We start from the raw sequence: 21,256 nt of genomic DNA on the forward strand, positions 1-21,256 counted from the left end.
ATGTGGAAGCCTTTTGTCTTGTTCATATTCGCGATCCGGTGGGGGGGGGGGGGGGTCGAATTTTGATGGAGGCGAAATTGTAGAGACCGCTGTACTGTGCGTCACTGTCATGTGGTGAAGCGTTCAGGCCAGGGTACTCGTAAATACCACGGGGAAGCCAACCGAAGTGCATAGTCGCGACGAAATCCCCATAGCGTGCCCTTATTAGCATCACAGCAGGCGTTATAGGAACCATGTCTTAGAAATCGACGCTATTCTCCCCTCCTCTCCCTCTCATCAACGACTTTACTCCTGCAAGACCCTGTTTCTGGCACTGAACCTCATGCAAGCTGGGGTAGAAATGGCCGCTTTGCATATAGGCTGACGTATTGGGTCAGTGTATACACTTTCAGGGCCGCCTCGAGAGCACTCGGTACAAGTGTTGGCCTCCCTCGGCACGCATCGACGGCGCACTGAAAGCTTTATAGGTTTTCCTCTATCAAGGCGGTATTATGCAGGCCTGTTCTAATGCGACGTATGCGATCAAGGCAGCCTATGAATACAATTAAGCAACGATTTAACAAAGAGGTCGTGGGGCCACTTCGACTTCGTTATAATGAAAAGCAACGGTGCATATATTTCGCCGACGTGTACTTTGTATTGCGTCGTTGTCATCATAAGGCGTAGAGTCGAAGTTCTGAATCCTTTGTGTGAAATAGTTTAATTCTTTTAGCGTATACTGATGTATACTATATTATTCTATTCGAACCCTGCCCTCTCGGGTGCACTCTGTACGGCGAAGTTAAAGTAACTGAATTTAACCTAAAATTAACTTTCATATGAGAGCTTAGGGTTCGCAGCCATTGCTTGAGGCATGGCGTTCTTGGTCAGACAACTGGTCTTGCTACCTTGCCTCGTGATGACGTCACTCACGGGAAAAAGAATTCGAGAAAGCCTCCTGATAACAAGTAACCTTGCGATGTTATCAAGGGAGGAGAATCAAGACCAATGCCTGTTTTTAAGCAGGGCTGATCATTTGAAGCAGTGCGAATGCGCAAACGAATGAAACACGCCCCTGAGGTCATACCATAGCTTTCGCTCTAAATTAGCGATGTGCCTGGACTCATCAGCTGGGAAAGAGTTTTGGCGGATAGCGGCACCAAAAGCTATCCCACAACAATCATTCTTCTTTCACTCCTACCTTCCTGCCTTCCCTTGCGGCGCGTTTCAGGTGTCCGCCGAGATATGTGAGACAAATACTTCGCCAATTTCCTTCGTCAAAAACCAATTAACCAACAATCATTATTTCGCATATTTTTTAGCGTACGGGATCAACACGTGTGAGTGACACAGCTTTCCACCGGCGACAGATTTCGCTCGGCGCGCAGTCCGGCATACGCAGCAAAAGCGGCAGCCGATAACCCTGCGATTGTCGCCCTGGCAACCGGGGAGGGAAAAAAAGGAAAGACGTTACTGCGATCCTTGTGGCGGCGGAATACGCATTTCTTCGACGCTCAGTGCAACGAGCGTAGGTCAAGAACGATGCCTGCTGCAAGCGCGCAGTATGCGACAGTGGGATTTTCCCCTGAGCTCGACTGGAGGGATCTGAAGTTCGTCGAACCCCTGCCTCCACATCGGATATGCAGTGCCTGTGGCCTGGTGAGGAAGAGAACGGCCCTGCTACCATGCACACACGTGTTATGCGAGTGCTGCTACGAGCAGTGCGTGCGGGATGCATTGCATGCGTGTCCGCTGGACGGCAACCACTACGAGGATGAGGACGTCGCTCTGGTGGACTTCCCTGCGGAAGAGCTGCTTCGGAGAGAGGTAAGCGAAGCAGATAAAACATCCGAAATGTTTGTCCAAAGGAACTTTTCACTAGAACAGCGCTGTATCAAATAGGTCATGATTTGGCGCCAGAGAATCGTGTGTAAAGCGAAATTAATTTGTTTTTTGAGTTGGAAGAGGAGTTTGGTCGCGACGAACATAGTTGGTCGAACATAGTGTTTAATGCACGTACTCCTTTGCCGCGGCAGAGTGAGACCTGCATGCCTGTTTTCTTCGGTTTCTCTGAAATTACAGGGTTGTACGTACAATGCTCACATTTCTCGCGTTCAGCTCTCTTATTAATTTCATATAACAGCAGACATTACGCGAGAACAACGCAAAAACTGAGAACGAAAGGGCAAAAGGCGCGACTTGATGCATTGAAATACACAAGACACCTGACTTCCGGGACAAGCCGTCCAACTGCCGGTGGCCTCACTCGCGCTCGTCTCGGAAAGCGGGAATGCGGCATCCAGCCGCCTAGTGGAGATCTGTGGGCGTAGACGCTGTGAGCGAAAGACAGCATGAGGCGGCGCACGTGCTTTGTAAAGGTGCAGAAGCTTCTACTTTTTGCTGAAGCCATCTAGCGGCGCTGCAGAGTTGTGACGTCACCTCTTGCATGAAAATAAGGAGGGGCGCGCGAGAGAAGAATAATTCAGGGCGGGCGCTCGGCGGGCCTAAAGCGCGGAGAGGCGAAAGCCGTAAGCGCGGTGTTGTTGCTAGTGTCACTGATGTCTGGTTACTATGTTAAGCTTCGCCTCTGAGTATGGAACTCGTAGCGCCATGCAACCTTCCAGGGAGTCCTCAGAACGACATCGCCCATTCGGCTCTACGTCTTCGGTAAATTAGTTTTTGAGGAGAGTAAAGGAAATGTATGTCTCGCATGTCTCCCTGGAGACTTGAACCTCGCCCTAATGGAAGGGAGGAAGATGGGAGTGAACGAAGACACCGTATTCACTAGACGCGCTTTTGTTCATTCCGAACCATGGAGCTGGCATGCCGGATTTTTTACCGTGCTCGTCTCGCACTCCGGAGACCCTGGTTCGATACCCCAACTCGACCAATTTCCTACTCTGTTTTATTTATTGATGTGGTCTGGCTAGAAAGCTTAATTAGAATTGGTTGATTAAGCAATGAGCTAAACTCAGTCCCACTTAGTTGGAGGATCACTATGCGATACCTTTAATTTGTTGCATGGTTAATAGCCAAAGTACAATTTGACCCGTTTGAAATTCGCGCACTGTGACGTCACAATCATTTCGACCAATTGAAAAGCGTGACATTTCTGTCTACAACTCCTGCTTACAACGATGAGGCACTAAAGGCTTCCGCCTTAATAAATGAACCATGGGGGAATGGTGGCACAGAGGTATCTGCTACAGCCAGCGTCGACGCTTCAGGGGACGCGATTGTTGCGACGCGCGTCTGTTCTTTTACTCTTTCCTCTCATACCTTTCAACAGGTGCGGAAGCGTGCGTTTCCGAAGTGAACGCAAAGAACCATGGGAAAATCGTCTGTCAGCTACTGCCGGTTATAAATTTTTTCCAGGCTCTGCCTTGTGCATAGCAATTGCCGTACATTCGTGTATCAATTATTCCCTACTCTATTTGTCCTGCGACATTGCTTATTGCACAGCATCACTTTAAGATCAGCGCGTGCTGCGTATGAAAGCATCCTGAACGCGGAAAATGCAAATAACAAAAGTTGTGTGTTTATTCGTGGTTATAATATGTCAGCGTAGGCTGGCTGTTCTGCGTAAGCACGGCACTTGGTTGAGTAGGCGGTTAAACTAGTTTAACGCGTTGGTCATTACATATTAGTTTTGTTTTTTTCTCGTGCGAGCTATACTTGTCGTGGATGAGCAGTTTCGCGAGAGAGCGCATGAGCGAAGCTGCGCATGCGCGAGGAGCGAGTGACGTCACAGCTGAGCAGCTGTTGCGCCGGAGGCGCCGCCGCGCACTTCAGAACCGTAGATTCATAGACCTGGCAGACGCACCGGCGCCGGCGCGCTTTCCAGAGGGTAGCAGACGCCCTATGGCTTCAGAGTCGTGTTTCTGGCACAACATTGTAAATGCCGTCGCATGCAGCACACACCTGTCACTACCGCCACTTAGCTTAAAGCACATTTTGAGGTGTCCACTGTTCCAAGAGAATGGTTTTCCGCCTTCCCTGTGGTTCAGGTGTCCACCGAGATGTGGACACCTCGCCCTCACTTCAAGCTACGTATATCCTGGTATAGCAGAGCTAAGCCAGCGCAAATTTTTATTGCGAAAGCAATACTACGCTAAGTTTTGAGCCTTCAGCGCGGAGCGACGGTAGTTACGGTGGACCTTTCGCTGAGTGACGTGATACCAGCTGCGAAAAAAAGGGCCCCCAGCTCAATCCGTCGGCGGAGGGCGGCGGTAGTCACGGCGGAGAGCCTCGCGCTCCTCTCACCAGTGGCGCTACAGTCGAGGTGACGTCATACCAGCTGCGAAAAAAAGGGCCCCCAGCTCGATCCCTCGGCGGAGGGCGGCCGTAGTCATAATAATAATAATAATGCCTTTATTTTCCATCACAAGGATGAGGGAGGCAGAGAGAAAAAGCTTGGGATGCCGCTTGACGAGCTCTCGCCTCCCCAAAAATAGATAGAAGTTCTACAGGAAAAATATGCAGACAGCATAACAGCATACCAGCAAAGATTAAAAAAAAGAAAGAAAAACCCAGCAGTAATACTAAAGAAATAAAGGAAGCATGAACAGAACCTATTTTTTGATACAACTGTAACACTTTGTAGCGCGTAAAAATGAAACGTAAAGACAAAATTACATAAAATGACAAATTGCAAAATTGTAATCACATAAATTTAAACACAATTACAGGAATTACCATTCAGAAGTTACAAAATCACAACCACAAAAAATTATACAAAATTACAGAAATTACGATTCAAAAGTTACACCCGGTAACAATATATTTGAAACAAAGTTTTGCAACTCTTTTTTTTTTCGAGTGCTCAACAGTCATGTTGTGGCTATGGGAGAGGTTAAGATAGTGCAGCAGACTATACCTATGCATCTGTTTGCCATAACCTGTTCTGTATGCATAAATGTGCCATATTTCGTTGCTTCTTGTTTTGTACGATGCGTGTTTTTTGCATAATGAAGCCAGTGTGGCAATGAAAGGAGTATTGTTTTTATTTTCGGTTTTCTAATTAGAGAGTAAGCAGTATGCATATAAATCAGTAATTGGCATTATGTCGCCTTTCTCAAAAAGTGGTTTCGATGGGTGGTCATATGCTACATTATATACTATTCTAAGAATTCTTTTTTTGGGGTAAATAATCTTTGGAGGTTTGTGAAAGATGTATTTCCCCATACCAAGTGACAGTAATTTAGATGCGAGCAGAACAATGAATTATACAGGAGCATTTTTACATTTACAGGGAGAATGTTTTTGTGAGCGTAAACTGTTCCTATGACACGGGATAGTTTAGATGCTATGTAATCTCTGTGCTCGTCCCAAGTCATTTTCTCATTGAAAAATACACCTAGTATTTTGAGAGCTAACAACATCTATTTTCAAATTATCAAGAAATATACCAGCATTATTTTGGATGTTCTTGTTCTCGGGCCGGAAAATAATGGCTTTAGTTTTTGAGGTAATAATCTTGAGGGCGTTAAATCTTGCCCACTTTTCAAGTTGAGTAAGCGTTGTGTTTGCTTTTGCAATCATAGATGAGGGGCATGACCCGGAAAAAAGCAAGGTGGTGTCGTCTGCATATATTACAATTTTTGTTTCTATGTCTATTTCTGTTATGTCATTCACATATATATTGAAAAGGAATGGGCCCAAGATGCTGCCTTGGGCCACACCAGATAAGATAGCTTTGACATCTGATCGGTGACCGTTTAATGCTACATACTGCGGTCGATGCTTAAGATAACTGCTCAAAAGTAACAAGGATTGTCCACGGAAACCTTATACTTGAAGCTTTTTAAGCAGTAACATGTGGCTAAGATGATCAAAGGCCTTTGAAAAATCTACATATATTCCTAAAGCTAAACATTTGTCATCAAAAGAGTTTAAAACGAATTCTTTTTGTTCTAACAAAGCAAGTTCCGTAGAAAGATTTTTCCGAAATCCAAACTGTGAAGGTGTTACTATATTATGCTTATTACAGAAGTTATTCATCCGGGACAAAATTATTTTTTCAAACCCTTTGGAGAAAACAGGCAATATTGACAATCGCCTATAGTTTGCAAAGTCATTTTTGTCTCCCTTTTTGTAGACAACTGTTACCTTTGCAGTCTGCATCTTCTGTGGAAACACACCATTTGCTAGACAAAGGTTAAATATGTGTGTGATATAGGGTGCAATTCTGTCGAGGACATGTTTCACAGGTTTAATCTTAACACCGTCAGCATCGCTACTTCCGCTGTTATTTAATGCCAGAAATACTGACACTACTTCAGCCTCTGTAACAGGCCTTAAGAAACAGGTGTGATCCACGGTGCACTTTATGTAATTCAAAGCCATTTCATCATAATCAATTCTTTTCAGTTCCACAAGTCATTAAATGCATCTGCTAACTTCTTGCCAGACCATTCTTCATTTTGGTCACGGCGGTGACCCTCGCGCTCCTCTCACCAGTGGCGCTACAGTCGAGGTGACGTCATACCAGCTGCGAAAAAAGGGGCCCCCAGCTCGACCCGTCGGCGGAGGGCGGCCGTGGTCACGGCGGTGAGCCTCGCTCTCCTCTAACCAGTGGCGCTACAGTCGAGGTGACGTCATACCAGCTGCAAAAAAAAGGGCCCCCGGCTTGATCTGTCGGCGGAGGGCGGCGGTAGTCACGGCGGTGAGCCTCGCGCTCCTCTCACCAGTGGCGCTACAGTCGAGGTGACGTCATACCAGCTGCGAAAAAAAGGGCCCCCAGCTCGATCTGTGGGCGAAGGGCGGCGGTAGTCACGGCGGTGAGTGTCGCGCTTCTCTCACCAGTCACGCTACAGTCAAGGTGACGTCATGATCATCATCATCAGCGTGACTACGCCCACTGCAGGACAAAGGCCTCTCCAATGTCTTACCAATTAACACTGTCCTGCGCCAGCCGCGGCCACCTTATTGCCGCAAATTTCTTAATCTCATCCGCCCAACTAATTTTCAGCCGCCCCCTCCTACGTTTGCCTTCTCTTGGAACCCACTCCGTTACCTAAAGGACCAGCGATTATCTTCCCCTCGCATTACATGCCCTGCCCAAGCCCACTTCTTCCTCTTGATTTCAACTAGGATATCATTACCCCGCGTTTGTTCTCTCACCCACTCCACCCGCTTCCGATCTCTTAACGTTACACCTATCATTTTTCTTTCCATAGCTCGCTGCGTTGTCCTTAAAGGGACACTGAGGAGAAATTGAAGTTGGCTTGTATCGACAGAATACCAGCTCCTGATTACAAAAACGCCACTCATACTGACAACAGAGCTCTTGTAACGTAGAAAAGAGCAAGAACCAAAATACAGGTATCGCCGCCACAGGCAAACTCGCAAGTACAAGCGTGATGAGATCATAGAACAAAACAGTGTTGCTAGAACGAATGGTTCTAGCAACACCAGGAACCGAGAAACCATGCATCACTGAGGCGCAGCCAATCATGCGCAAATCTCCTTGACGTCGCCAGATGGCGCCACGTGCCCGGCTGCTACGCGCGCTCCTGAAGCATCGGGACAAATCAGCGCCTTTTTTTCGGCGGTAGGCGGGCTCCCGGTATTCCGCTAGCGGTAACAAGGTGCACGGTATGCTAAAGGTGTCTATTTGCGAGAACTTCGTTGACGACTTCGAGAACGAGATCCATCGTAACGCTGGCAAAACGCCAGTGCAAACTTAATCGAAGCGACTGTAGCGACGGCCGCAATAGCCGATAGATGCCTTCAACGTGCGGCCGGCGGTAGCTTTCTTTTCGGCTGCTGCTAGGCCGCACTGCTGGCAGCCAGAAATCACGGAGTCTGCGTTACGTCATGTGCACGTCATGTTTCACGTCTCTTAGTCCTCTGTCGTCATAGACGAATCCCAAGTTTGAATCAGAGCGGCGGGAAAAACTTTTTCAACTTCGAATCCAAATTTCTTAGAAATAAATGCATCTTTCGCTGCCGACCAAGTGGCAACAAAGCCATGACATGCCGAACTATCGGATTTTACTATAAAAAAAATATTAATAGTGCTCTCCTCAGTGTCCCTTTAAGCTGAACCCTCTTTGTTAGCCTCCACGTTTCTGCCCCATAGGAGAGTACCGGTAAGATACACCTGTTGTATACTTTTCTCTTGAGGGATATTGGTAAACTGCCATGGATGATCTGAGATAACCTGCCATATGCGCTTCACCCCATTCTTATTCTTCTAGTTATTTCCCTCTCATGATCTGGATCAGCTCGATCTGTCGGCGGAGGGCGGCGGTAGTCACGGCACGGCCGGTCTCGACGCGCGCGCTTTCTCGCTCTCTCCTTACGGCCTGAGCAGGCGCCGAGAGAACAAAGCATTTTTTCTGCGCTGCACCACCGCTGATGTCCGCGAGAGGGCGCTGTGAGCCGACCCGTAACCCGTCCAACCCGACCCGGCGCTGGAATCGAGGCACCCTAACCCGTCCTGCGGCTGCGCCAGAGCCAGTTTTGAGCAGTCGGCGCGCACGGGCCCATTTTTTCACGTGTTGGTTTTGTCGCTGTGTTTAGCTCGTCAACGAAAGGATTGCGATGTGTCTCATGCTTTGCGCGTCTTGCTTGCAGGGTCACGTTTCTCAGCAAGTTTTCTGCAACGGACTTTTTATGGATATTCGTTTCAGAAACTTGTGAAGTGAAGCTGCGCATATGGTGTACTGCTGTGTCTCTGTACTTAAACGCGTGTACGAAAGGTTTTCCACGTGATGTCATTTATGCGCCTGCCTCATGCTTCGCGCGCCTTGCTAGCGTGCTTGTGACGACGAACAACACTAGCAGTCCTCTGCACAAACTTCGGCGTACTCAACAGAATCGTGAAGTTCACTATCCAAAGCCGTAGTTTCTAGCTCTCCTGGAAATGATTTCGGCGTCTTTTGTTTTTAAAAAGGCGGCCAAGTATCTCCCTTCGAAAACAGCGCAAAAAGGAAACGGACGACACAGAAGAGGAGAGGACAGGCGCTAACTTGCAACTTTATTTTCGGAATGCCACCACGTCTAATATATAGGAGCCCATCACCAACATCAAGCGATGAGCATGAGCAAAGAAGAGCACAATAGCGTGTGGACAATAAGCAAAAAATTCCGGTAAAGTAAGAAAACGAAAACACGGTGCCGGGGGAACACCGAGAGAAATGAGACATCGTGTACTGAAACTTACTGCAAAAAGCGCTTTTCAAGCTTGTCAAAGTTAACAGCCAAACAAATAACGCCGCAAAACGGGGAGACAAAAATATATCGGCTAAAAGATGAAAGGATTGTACAAGGCTCTACACTAAGACAAGCACGTGGTGAAGACAGAATGACAATGAGGAAACTACATTTATGGGATTGGCAATGGAAGTAAAAGATAGCAGACAATTAGGCCGAAAACAGGTAAGGGATGTGATACTGTACATAATAAAATGGAAAAAAAATTAAAAACTAGGAAACGATGAAGAATATGTGCATGAAAAAATACAGAAAGACCGATACAGAAAAGGATAAAACGAGAAGTATAAAACAGGAGTGTATAGGGCTCCACGAGAAAACAACGAGGGGGGGGATATGCAAATATGAGAAAAGGCAAGGACAAATGAAGTAAAAGCCAATAAAATGGCAAGGAATAAAAGCAGTAAGAAAACGAAAAGGAAAAGCGGGACCGTTCCAGTTCACAAGAAAGGGTGCTTACGGTAAGCAGTCTTGAGACATGGTTCACACCTACAGATAGCCAACAAGGAATTCAGCTTCACTGTCCAGTAATTGAATACAAGGTGCGCTAACGCAGTTTTTCCCAGCTTTTCTTATAAAATACGCCTCCATGACTTCACGCTCTGTTTTTCCTTTAGCTGATGTTAAGAATTCTGTTTTATCTATTTTTGGATAGCCTCCGTTCTCTCGCTCTGTTTCACATGCTTTGCAATGGTCGGCTAGGTTGCTTCCTGATTTGTTGCGTACGCATAATCTTTGTTCTCTTGCCCTCTCATTGAAGCATCTTCCTGTCTGCCCAATGTGACGCCCGCAACTGATAGGAATTCTGTACAGAACGTTCGCCTGACATTCCGTAAACTTCGTTTATGTTTGGTCGTGCAGTCATCTCGTTTTACCATTTTCTTAGTGCAGATCTTGGAAAGCTTACATGAGGCAGAGAAAACTACTTGTACATTATAACGCGCAGCCAGCTTCTTGAAATTATGTGAAAACCTATGATAATATGGTATTACCTGGACAGAAGTCTTCCTTTTGATCCCTTCACTCCCCTGCTCACTACAGGAATCCTTGGGGGCTTTCGCAACCTACCAGGCTAAAGCTAAGCCCGCGCCAATTTTTCATATTTCATAGGCTTTATTTAAACTACGAAAAAAAGCACCATGTAGAAGATACGTTGCTGCAAAAACAGGATCGGTTTCTTGCTTTACTCCCTCTCCAACGTAAGGGAACGCACGTGACGCTGAAATAAATAATAGAAAATTTTCATAAGTGATCTTAGGTAATTAACAAATAGAGCGGATTTGAAAATTACTATGAGGATCCCCACATGACGGGAAACAATATGTTGTTGGTTTCGCCCAGCTCCGGTGAGCCAATTTTGTAGCGAGAGCTACACCACGCAACCAAATCGAGCATTTTGCCGCGAGCCTGCGAGGCTGATAGTGCGCATGCGCGCAACCATAGAGGAGCAGCAGGTGCGCGGCGCATGACGTCACAGTTCGCCGCCGCCGCCACGCGAGAATGAGCGGCGGAGACGCCTGTGGAAAGAGAAGAACGTCTTGCGAGGCGCAGACGCCAGGTAGCTCTCGCTACGTATATCCTGGCATAGCTGCGCTAAGCCAGTGGCAACTTTTTTTGTCATTTATTCGTGGTACTTGAAACAATTTGCAGGTATGCAGGGTGTCCCAACTTACTTGGACAAAGATTTAAAAACAAAACCGAAGCTTTCTTCAGAGCTGATATTGCGATGATGTTGTTGGTGTTTATCTTAAGTTACAGTACCATTTTTTTCGCTCGTCCTATTTGAATAATTTGTCTAGATAAATCAATTAACTTTTTTAATATAGCACGAAACGCGCGAAGCGAGTGATGCATTTTTACAAAGCACGCATGAGAGCACTATAATCGCGGCGCATTCGGGCGCAAGGGGCTCGTTGCCACGTGGTATTTTTTTATACTCCGCGGGCTTTCGTTTACCCCAAATAAAAACGGCCACGCTAAGCGTATCTCGTTGTCAGTGCCTGGGTTGGACAATATTTGTGGAACTCCACAAATTTCCTATTGACGCCTGAACGTATCAAGTTTAAAAAGTTAATTTATTTATCTCAACTAATTATTCAAATAGGAGGAGCTAAAAAAATGGTATCGTAACATCAGATAAACCCCAACAACATCCATGCAATTTCAGTTCTGAAGAACGCTTAGGTTTTCTCTTATTCGCTTAAAACTTGGTCCACGTTAGCTGGGACACTCTGTATATGCTGCTCCGTGAACGCGCGGAGCAGGCATAGTGAAGGTTGTAAATTGGTACTAGCATGCTTGAATTGCTCGCAGATATGTTACGAACATTTATACAGGGTGTCAAGCCTAACTTTAGCCAAGGGTTAAAAAATAAGACATTTGAGGTAGGCCAGGGAAACCACTTACATACAGCTACCAGCCAGCTTGCGCATCCAAGGCAATTTTTATTTTGTAAATAATTAATTAGCTATTAAGATCATTTTTCTCAACCCCTAAATATTGATATTATACAGCAGATGTGAATAGCACAGTTGGAGAGCACCTTCAAAAACACCCATTGCATTTATTTGGGATAAAGAAAGCCTCACGTGTATCTTTTTTCCGAGCTGCAAAGAAAGCACGCGAAATGCAAAAAACAAAACAAAAAAACACGTGACTAGCGCATTCGCGCGTCACGATTGTGCTGATGTCAACCGTGGCTTGAGTGAATGAAGTCAGCTGCTGGTATGGCGCGACGACCTCATTTTTCGGGAATACCGATATGTCGGCGGTGGTTGCGGCGCCCGCGCGCGCCAGTCTGGAGCGCGATGGGGGAAGTTGCACTTTCTACATTTCCTTCAATTATTCAATGCAGGTTAGGTGCTGGAACGAAGTCAACGGCTGCGAGACCGTGGTGGCTGCTTCCCAGCTCCCCCAGCATTTCCAGCGGGAATGTAGACACCACTCTGCATGGTGCCCCAAGTGTTCGGCCTCGGTTCTGTGCAGCGATGTGTGCTCACACCTGAGATCGGAGTGTGCAGCACCGTCGACGCCTCTTGCTCCAGAATCTGGCCATCAGCCCAGCGACACGGAAGACGCAGCACTTCCAAACTCCTTCCAACGAGTCATTCAGGAGAAGGCGGTGGAAATGAGAGAGCATCTTGGGCAGCTGGTTGCTGATGTTCAATGCCGCGGTGATAGACTAAACGAAATGTCTCACGGGAGAAACACCTTTAAAGAAGCGCTCAGAGATGAACTGACCCAAGCAACGAGACAAATCCAGGAGAGTGTGACAAGGGGTGTGCGCGAATCCGCCAGTGGTAACGAGCAGTTGAAAGAGCAATTGATAACGCGTACTGATAACCTTTCGAGCAACCTAAACAAACTGGAAAAAATAGTTAAAGATGAGTTGGCGACTGCAAAGAAAGAGAGCTGTGACAATTGCTCGCGAATTCTAGAATCAATTCATGAAATGAAAGTTGAAACTGTGGATAATAGCGAGAGGACTCTGGACCGCATTAAGGCAGTGCTTGGAAGGCATGAACCACGACCAGAGCATACAGTCTTCTATGTCAGAGGCATCGAATCGCTCGAAGAAAAAGTGCTGAGAGAAGGCCATGCTTACTACGAGAGCGACCAGGTGTACATGTGTGGATACTGCATGTCACCTGGAGTCTACTTGATAAAGGATGGCGAATCAGTGCGCCTGCACGCCAGTCTCCGCTTGCATAAGGGTGACAACGACGGCGCTGTTGAGTGGCCATTCCAGCACAGAATACGGCTGGGCGTAATACACCCGCAAGATAAGAGGCAGTATCTCGTTGAAATTAAGTCACCCCGTGAATATCCATGCATACAAAAGCCTACAACACCAAGTAACTCAGCATTTTGTTTTTCTGATCCTTCGTTTAGGCTTAGCACTCTCAGGCTCAGTGGCGTCGTGGTGGAGGACCAGCTTCAGATTAAGTGGGAAGTGCTGCCGTGAGCCGCGCTGGCGGAAGGCGTTGGATGGAAGCCATTCTTCCCACAGGTTTTGCTTTCAGCAGTTTGTTGTTAATATTTAGCGCATTTATCATGGACTAATTCGCCCGTCTATTCAATTTCTTTCACGATGTGCATGCGTTCAGTTCGCTTCTTTTCTTTTATTCTGGTCTAATATGAAGAAATCGCATTAATTGCCAGTGAAACGTGTGACGCAATGTCCTAAGCACAGAGTCTTTATCTAGTTATTTTCTTAAGCAGTGTTTTTTGCTTCATGTATTTGACTTAGTAACTAGACTTGTGTAATTGGGCCCGCGTCAGCCACAGTGCACCGAAAACAGATGTTTCTCTGAAATGATACTGAATGCTTACGAGGATAGATGGTGAGGAGGAGGAGGATATAGAAGAGGAAAGGCAGGGAGGTTAACCGAAATAATAATCGGTTTGCTACCCTACACGGGGGGAAGGGGGTGAGGGGATAAAAATAAAAGAAAGAGAAAGGAGAGTAACAGAAAATTGAAGTCACTATAAAACGTCACTGTTCGTTAAAAGGATAGATGGTGCGTTACAAAGTAAACAGCTGGGATGCTCCAAAGCGCTGCCTTTTACTTTAGCTACGAACTGGAGGGAATAAATGCACCATAAAAAATAAATTCACGTTATTTTCGTTCTTTGGTTTTTCTTCTTTAGTGTACCACGTATTTCAGCGTCTGTATAGCAGAAAGCGCAATTTAGCAGGAGGTAAACATGCCCTTGTAAACGGTTTGGTCGTGATGAAAATAAATAAAAAGCTTTGATTTGAGGGGTTGCAAGCTTCATTTTTTCCCGATTTAGCCTTTGTGGATGAGCCTGTCACAGTGGGGAAATAACATTGACAAGTGTACGGTTTTTCGGAGGAGACGAACATTCGTGTCTCAAAAAGTTTGGCAGGAAGTGGAGTTTTAAAAGCACTTCTCGTTATACTGAGCGCTTAATTTTCCGGTCAATGCTCAGTGCCTCATTGCGGTCTGATAGATGAAGAAGCCTACCGCACGAGAGCTTATTTATCGCGTTGCACCGAATCCTGGCAGGAACTTCATTTTTCTCGAGCAGCTCCTAGTTCAACTTTTAATAAGTAGTTCGATCATGCGCAGTGGGAACGACTATTGCTTTATTGATATATATTTATTGCTTGGTTTTGCACAATACGTTTCCGAAAAGAGAACTCCATAAATAATCACAGAAAAATATGAGAGTTAAGCTTTTAATAGTTGTGCATATACCGATACTCTTTATCGCGTTACGGTCAAAATATATGATCACTCCACGCCAAAACGACCCGGAAGTTGCGCCTGACCTCGTCTGTCTGTTAAAGAAAATGCGCGAAAACTCACCACAACGAGCGCAATGTTAGTCTGCAGTATTTTTGTCGGAAAAAATTCATTCTTGAGGGGAGCGCAGCTTGAACATTTCGAAATGACGTGAAATAAAGCACCGCTCAGTAATTGAAAAAAAAACAAAATAACATTTTACATCACAGTCCATAGTTATTTTTAATGGCATTGCAAAGAATCTTGTTTTTTTCGAGATTCGAGTCATGTATTTTTATACGCATTGAATATTTTTTAGAATGTATGCAAATGTAAAATTTACACCATTTCGTTTTTCGTTAATATGAAATTGCTCTCAGAAATTAGAAAACATCCGCTTGGTTTCACTGGACGTCTATTACCTGGAGAATTGTTACAGCTGATGAAACTGAGCTCGTCGAGCTAAAAAATAGAACTGAAGTAGCAGAAAAGTGAGGTTTGAACCAAAAACGACCGTTCATTCATGTCCTAAATCACATCTAAAGCCGAACTCTGTCATTACGCTATTTATGGATATGAAGCATTGTGGAAAAAAAATTATTTTTGATATGTTATTGTGCGTTGCCAAGCGTCATACCTTTCCTAAATGTCCCGAACTGCGCTCTCCTCATGAATAAATTTTTTTCGGCAAAAACATTTAAGGCCTGGGTTACGAACGTTCTACTAACTTTTCGTGATTTTTTTAACAAATCGTAGATGGTTCAGCGCAATATCTGGAACCTTTGGCGTGAAATGACTAGAAAGCAAAGGCATTGTAAACGCATGGTAAAGGCATCGTAACTCCATGGCCGAGGTCACCCAATGAGCGGCAGAGTACGCGGCACAACTCGCCGACTCGAACTGGGTGAACCGATTACACCCGACTACACATCCACCACCCAACACTGACGGAAGAGCGCGTACGCATCCCCGAAGTCTCCAGAAACACCCTGCACGTGCGTCCTCTTCCAGCCAACATGACACGTGACGACCACAGTGGCAGGTGCCTTGCGCGGACCGAGGCACTGACCCACCACCAGAGAAAGAAACGCGGAATCCTCTACGTGGACGCCTCCGGCCTTCACCATGGGGGGTGGTACATGGCCGCAGTCATCCACCAAAACGTCGTGGTGAACGGCCTATCGTTCCGGGCTCAAGACATAACACATGCGGAGGAGGTCACCACTGCGCTAGACGCCGCATATCAGGACTCGCGAGTCATCATTACCGACTCTAGAGGGGCCTGCAGAAATATTCAAGAGGGATACATTCCTTTCTTTGCGTATCGCATCCTTAAATATAGCGACTACCACGAGGCCCCCGCGTCTCGAACGATAGTATGGGCTCCTGCTCACATGGGCCTCAAAGGCAACGAAACGGAAGATGCCGCCGACCGCACGCTCACTCTCCGGGCAAAGCCTTTAGATCCTTGCGAAACTGATCCTGAACCCAATCCGGCATTCACTTTTCGACAAATTACTGAATTATGCCAATCCGGCCATGCAATTTATCCTAAGCCCTGAAAGGGCCTTGCAATGACGGAGGAACGCAAACTCCTCCGTCTTTACACGAAAACACTGCTGTGCCCGGCAGTTCTAAAGCAATATTGGTCCCGCATGTACAGGAAAGTGTCCGTACTGTGCGAATAAGTATTCGGACATCTTCTACATGGTATGGGCATGTCATTCAACTCCGAACTTCGTCCCAAAACCCAACCCCACCCGGCAGGACTGGGAGGCAGCCCTGCTCGGCTGCTCCGACCTGGTGAGCGAGAAGGCCCTGGTCGAGCGCGCCCGAGCCGCAGCCGTCGCCAATGGGCTCCTGTACTCAAGAGCGCAACTAGTGCTTGTGAGAGGTGGCCATTTCCGGGATACCTCAAGTATGTAACGATAATAAATTCCAGAAGAGGGCAAAAACGGGCTGGTTGGTACATGTTTTCCGAATTGGAAAAAAAGCGCAATGAAAGACGACACAAGAGAAGGACAAAACACCAGCGCTGGTGTTTTGTCCTTCTCTTGTGTCGTCTTTCATTGCGCTGTTTTTCCAATTCGTAAAACAATAATAAAGTTTTTCAGACAGAGAGACTGGTAAACGGCGAGCACTAAAGTAAAGCAATACTAGCTGCTTGAAACGACATGCCGGCGTGGACCATATGCATTCATGACAGCAGTTTTCGGGGCCTTGCAATTTTCAGACCAGATACACCGATGTTAAGTTATGTAGCGAAAGCTACACTGCTATAGCTTCTACTATAGCTATATATGTCTCAGTGAGCCACCGAATGGCGTTGAAACGACCTCGAGATAAGTCATGGCTAGTGTTGCTAAGCACATATACCTAACCACGCATGGTCCGCTTAGTGGGCCACCTTTCACCTTGAACATTGACCTCCAACTTTTACCGCGACCTTTGACATCAACCTTTGATCTTTCACCATGATATTTGATCTTATACTTTTAAGTTGAACTTTGAGCTTGAACTTTGACATGGAATTATCACCTTTCAAGTAGTGCGCAGAGGCTTCAAGAAAGCCACGTGGTAATCAAGTTGTGGCCCCTGATTCAACTCACAGTTGTGACGCCAAGTATTGAGTATATATAGCGACAGCTGCGCGCTATGGATGAAGGAGAGCGCGCTGAGGATCGCACGCATAGTGAACTACGTCTTGGAGCAATGCGGCCAGCTGCTTCTAGCTTTCGCTGTGTGAAACTGGGTTCAACAGGGTTGAACCACTGGCATTTTTGAACTTAGGTTACCTCCCTTTGAGCTTAACGTTTAATTCGACTCGTTCTATATTCATTTAACCATGACAGAATACATAACGAGCCCGGTATGTGGCTTGCGAGGGTTGCTGCAGTCCACCTTGGCACGTGACCTTGACGAATGCGACATTCCCTCCAGAAGCATTTGGCATCGATCATAAATGATTAAAATGTCGCTTATAAGCGAGAACGTAAGAAAATTCTTCGCAGTAAGGAAAAAGAAGAAATGAAAGTCATTTAAAAACACGCAGGCTCAAAGTGGAGCTCGAAGCTTTGATTAGGGATGTGACCTTGTAGAAAGGCGCAACCAGCTATGCAACAGGCGACAACGCGGTCACAGTTCGTATCCTACTAATCAGGGAGTAATCACTCATCGCCATCCACCCAAGCGCTGCAATATGACGACAAAGGAAAGGAAACAAACGCAAAAAAACTTCATTGGTAAAGAAAAATGCCCTCCCTAGTCCAAGGTTCGAACCAGGAGCCACAGCCTGACTGGAGCAGCCGTTTACCAAGTGGGCGAAACGCGACTGTTAGTCCGTCGCTTCTCCGAAGCTCCTTCGCACCACCAGTCCGTGTCCCAAGTTGGGCAACTTTGCAAAACAGCACCACGTTTCCAATAACCGGCAGAGCCCGTTGGTTTCCTGTTGCGAAGGATGCGTCTGCGGAGGCGGCGGGCAGCAAGAGCTTAAAGGTGGACGAATGGACAGAGCAACTACGAGTCCGCTGATGACGAAGATACGGCCCGGGGTATGCGGGGCAGAAAAAGGGCCGGAGGATGCTGCAGGAAGCAGATACCACGACGGAAGAAAACTTCTGCACACCGTGCCCTGACGGCAAAGTTGTCACCCACATACTAAATATTTGGGAATGCCCACCGCGGTGGCTCAGTAGTTACGGTGCTCGGCTGCTGACCCGAAAGACGCCGGTTCGATCCCGGCCGCGGCGGCCGAATTTCGATGAAGGTGAAATTCTAGAGGCCCGTGTACTGTGCGACGTCAGTGCACGTTAAAGAACCCCAGGTGGTCGAAATTTCCGGAGCACTTCACTACGGCGTCTCTCATAGCCTGAGTTGCTTTGGTACGTTAAACCCCAATAAACCAACAAACCAAACCAAATATTTGGGAATGATTTCGGCACTTGGTAATCTCCAATCTCCGATATTGTCTGGCTGACTCGGGAGAAGAAGGAAGATAGAACGGAGGAAGGAACCTGCCTGACTCATGTTGTGAGAGAAATATCTTCATAGCATAGTCCCGGACTTGCTGCCTGTCACAGCTTCAACGCTGACAGCGTGAACGCGTGAATGTGGGACTGTTGGTTATCGTTGCAAACAGCTGTCGCAAGAAGCGGGACGAAAGAAAGAGGACACACCACGAGCGCTCGTGGTGTGACCTCTTTCTGTCGTCCCGTTTCTTCCGCAACCTGGTTTCACTGACAGTGTGGAAGACATGATTGTAGAAGGAGATAAAATGCCCCGGAGACCACAGTCTTACCTGTGGCGCTTGGACATTCCGGTCTAGAAAGTTTCTAGGCACCTTCGTTTTTTTTTCTGAAATAGCTGGCTGAAGCCTGCACCTTTATCAGTACAAGGGCGGAACTCCCCTTTTTTCGTCAACCGGGTTCGAAGCCCCTAAAACAAGGTGGATTTGTGAAACGTGGTTTGTGGTTTATGGGATTTCTCGTCTCAAAGCGACGCAGGCTATGAGGGAGGCACGCCGTAGTGAAGGGCTCCAGAAATTTCGACCACCTGGGGTTCTTTAATGCGCACTGACGTCGCACAGTACACGGGCCTCTAGAATTTCGCCTCCATCGAAATTCTACCGCCGCGACCAAGTGTGAAAATACAACCGAGGTTACACATCAACGTGTATTTATTTCTGTTAGGCAGCCGCGAACACACAGCAGCAGAAGGAGCCGAGTTAACTCCAGTGATAGTGACAGAAGCCTCAAGGAATTAATGGGTTAGGGTCTACAGCACTGAACTAATAGTACTGGCACAAAAGGAATTCTTATTTCATAAACCTTTAATAATGAAAATGTTCCGTGAGAGCCCAGACGACGAGTAATACACATACATTAGAAACAGGTAAGTGGCTTGACAGTGTGAGCATGTTATAAATATATTTACCAGAATTAAAAGCTCTAAATTCATGCATGCGTTCGTCGCCTCTTTTGGGATCAATAACTCTCCGCCTTGGTTTGTGCTGGAGTGGCTACTGAAAAAGTTCGTCCATGTCCCTATTATGCAAACCGAGCCTTCTGATGTTAAAATGCGTACCTGAGGGCGGATCTGAACGCTGTGCGCAACATCAAGGTGCCACACCAGACGCAGTGCGACACCTACGCGAATACGGCGATGCCGGCGCACATACACCACTAAAAAGTGTCATCATCACGAATGAATCTGTCCAGCTTACAATGACTTCTAAGCTTTGTGCAGCCACGTTCAACCTATCAGCAATTTTGTTTTTGTAGCGAACGCTACACAAGGCCAGCAGAAGTGCATTTCGTGGTTCCTGCCAAAGACCACTACTGCGCATGCACCGTTACCATGGCAACCAGTACTATGGCAACCATGGCGCCGCAGGCGCTCTGGTGCTCTGCGCATGCGCAGAGTCACGCCGCGTAGCTGAGATACAAGCCGGAAGCGATGCCCTCGCTCCTCAGACGCGCACCATGGGAGAAGGCCGTGCTCGTCACGGCAGCAGTACAGACTGCTCGAAATTGAGTCTTCCTATCCAGAAGTCGTCGCATGGTACCAGGCCGGTCGACAGCGTGAAACCGAGGCGAGAAAGGCTGAGCGGGCGGCCGAGAAGCCCGTAGAACGTCTCGCGAAGAGACACCATCAAGCTGCTGAACGACAACGACGGCGTGTCGCTACTGAAATGTCAATACACGAAATTGCTTTCGCTACGTATATCCAGACCTAGCTGAGCTAAGCTAGTCCCAATTTTTTTTTCATAGTCTTCTGTACGTTGCGGCTCACACAATTGTGAAAGATGCATAAAAGTCGAATACTTAGTCAGCCCATACTGATATAGGTTCTCATCACGAAGTAGCAAATGTGCCGTTCTCACGGAAAGCAATGCTTTTGTAGGTGCCAAACTGCGTCAAAGCGAAGTACTTTTGTTCCGTCCCTCTTGGATTCGTACAACTGCGGCTGGTGATGTATTCATGTGCTTTCTCGAGGAGCGCTATATCGCCGTGAATTGTCAATTACCTTCCAAACATGAGCAATGCATCTCGGCCAAGGCAACCGAGAATGTAACGGGATTAGTAATTAAAATAGCACATAGCAGAGCGTAAAGAACCTTAAGACGCAAGCACAGGATCTGAATGATTCGCACAGCATTTCGTGCGCTCAGGCTGTGCGTGGTCTTTGCACGCAGCAAAAAGTGTAAGCTCTCAAAAGAAATGACGCTCTGTTGTGCTGTTTTGTTGTGCTCTGTAGTGCTGCTTGAGCTGACGCTGTTTAGTTGTAAGTTATTAAATAAGCTACTTTGCGCAGGCTGCGGCCGCTGTGAACTTTCAAGATGACTGTTTCATTATTTTTACCGCTCGCTCATGCATACACGCACATGCATATTCTTCATAGTTATATGAAACGCGATGAGAGCTTCTGGTCTTGTTTGTCTTCCGAGCAGTGAAACGGATGAGGAACTGTAATAAATGCTCAAAAATATATGAGAGGTACCACACGCATGCACTATCACCTCTCATTTGTCTCAATAACGAAAAATGTTTCCCAGCGTGGGTCATCATACATGCACTACGTGAAGCACCGGCACGCGCGGCAGTTTTCTAGCACAAAAACGTCCTACCCGTGTTCATCAAGGTTATGCGTGCATCCCTTGCCCACAGCTGTAGACGGCAGGCGGCCGACTACAGTTAGACGAAACGTACCCTCATTCATTTCAGCTTGCTACCCACAGGAAGCGATTCACGATGGTATAAGCCGCCAATCCCCGAGGTAATCACATCATAATTACTGCGTAGTTAGTCAAC

At 46.9% G+C, this 21,256-nt stretch overlaps 1 protein-coding gene across 1 annotated transcript; it reads left to right on the top strand.

Moving 5' to 3' along the window:
* Window positions 1-1,521: 1,521 nt before the first annotated feature.
* On the top strand, window positions 1,522-13,397 carry LOC149329432 (TNF receptor-associated factor 6-like). The gene is made up of 3 exons (XM_089562223.1): window positions 1,522-1,806; window positions 12,053-12,494; window positions 12,576-13,397. Exons 1-3 carry the CDS (start codon window positions 1,522-1,524, stop codon window positions 13,160-13,162), a joined length of 1,314 nt encoding a protein of 437 aa, XP_089418349.1. The 3' UTR covers window positions 13,163-13,397.
* The last annotated feature ends 7,859 nt before the right edge of the window (window positions 13,398-21,256 follow it).

The sequence above is a fragment of the Amblyomma mixtum genome, chromosome 9 (genome assembly GCF_055824585.1).
Source record: "Amblyomma mixtum isolate Tamu chromosome 9, ASM5582458v1, whole genome shotgun sequence".
NCBI lineage: Eukaryota > Metazoa > Arthropoda > Arachnida > Ixodida > Ixodidae > Amblyomma > Amblyomma mixtum.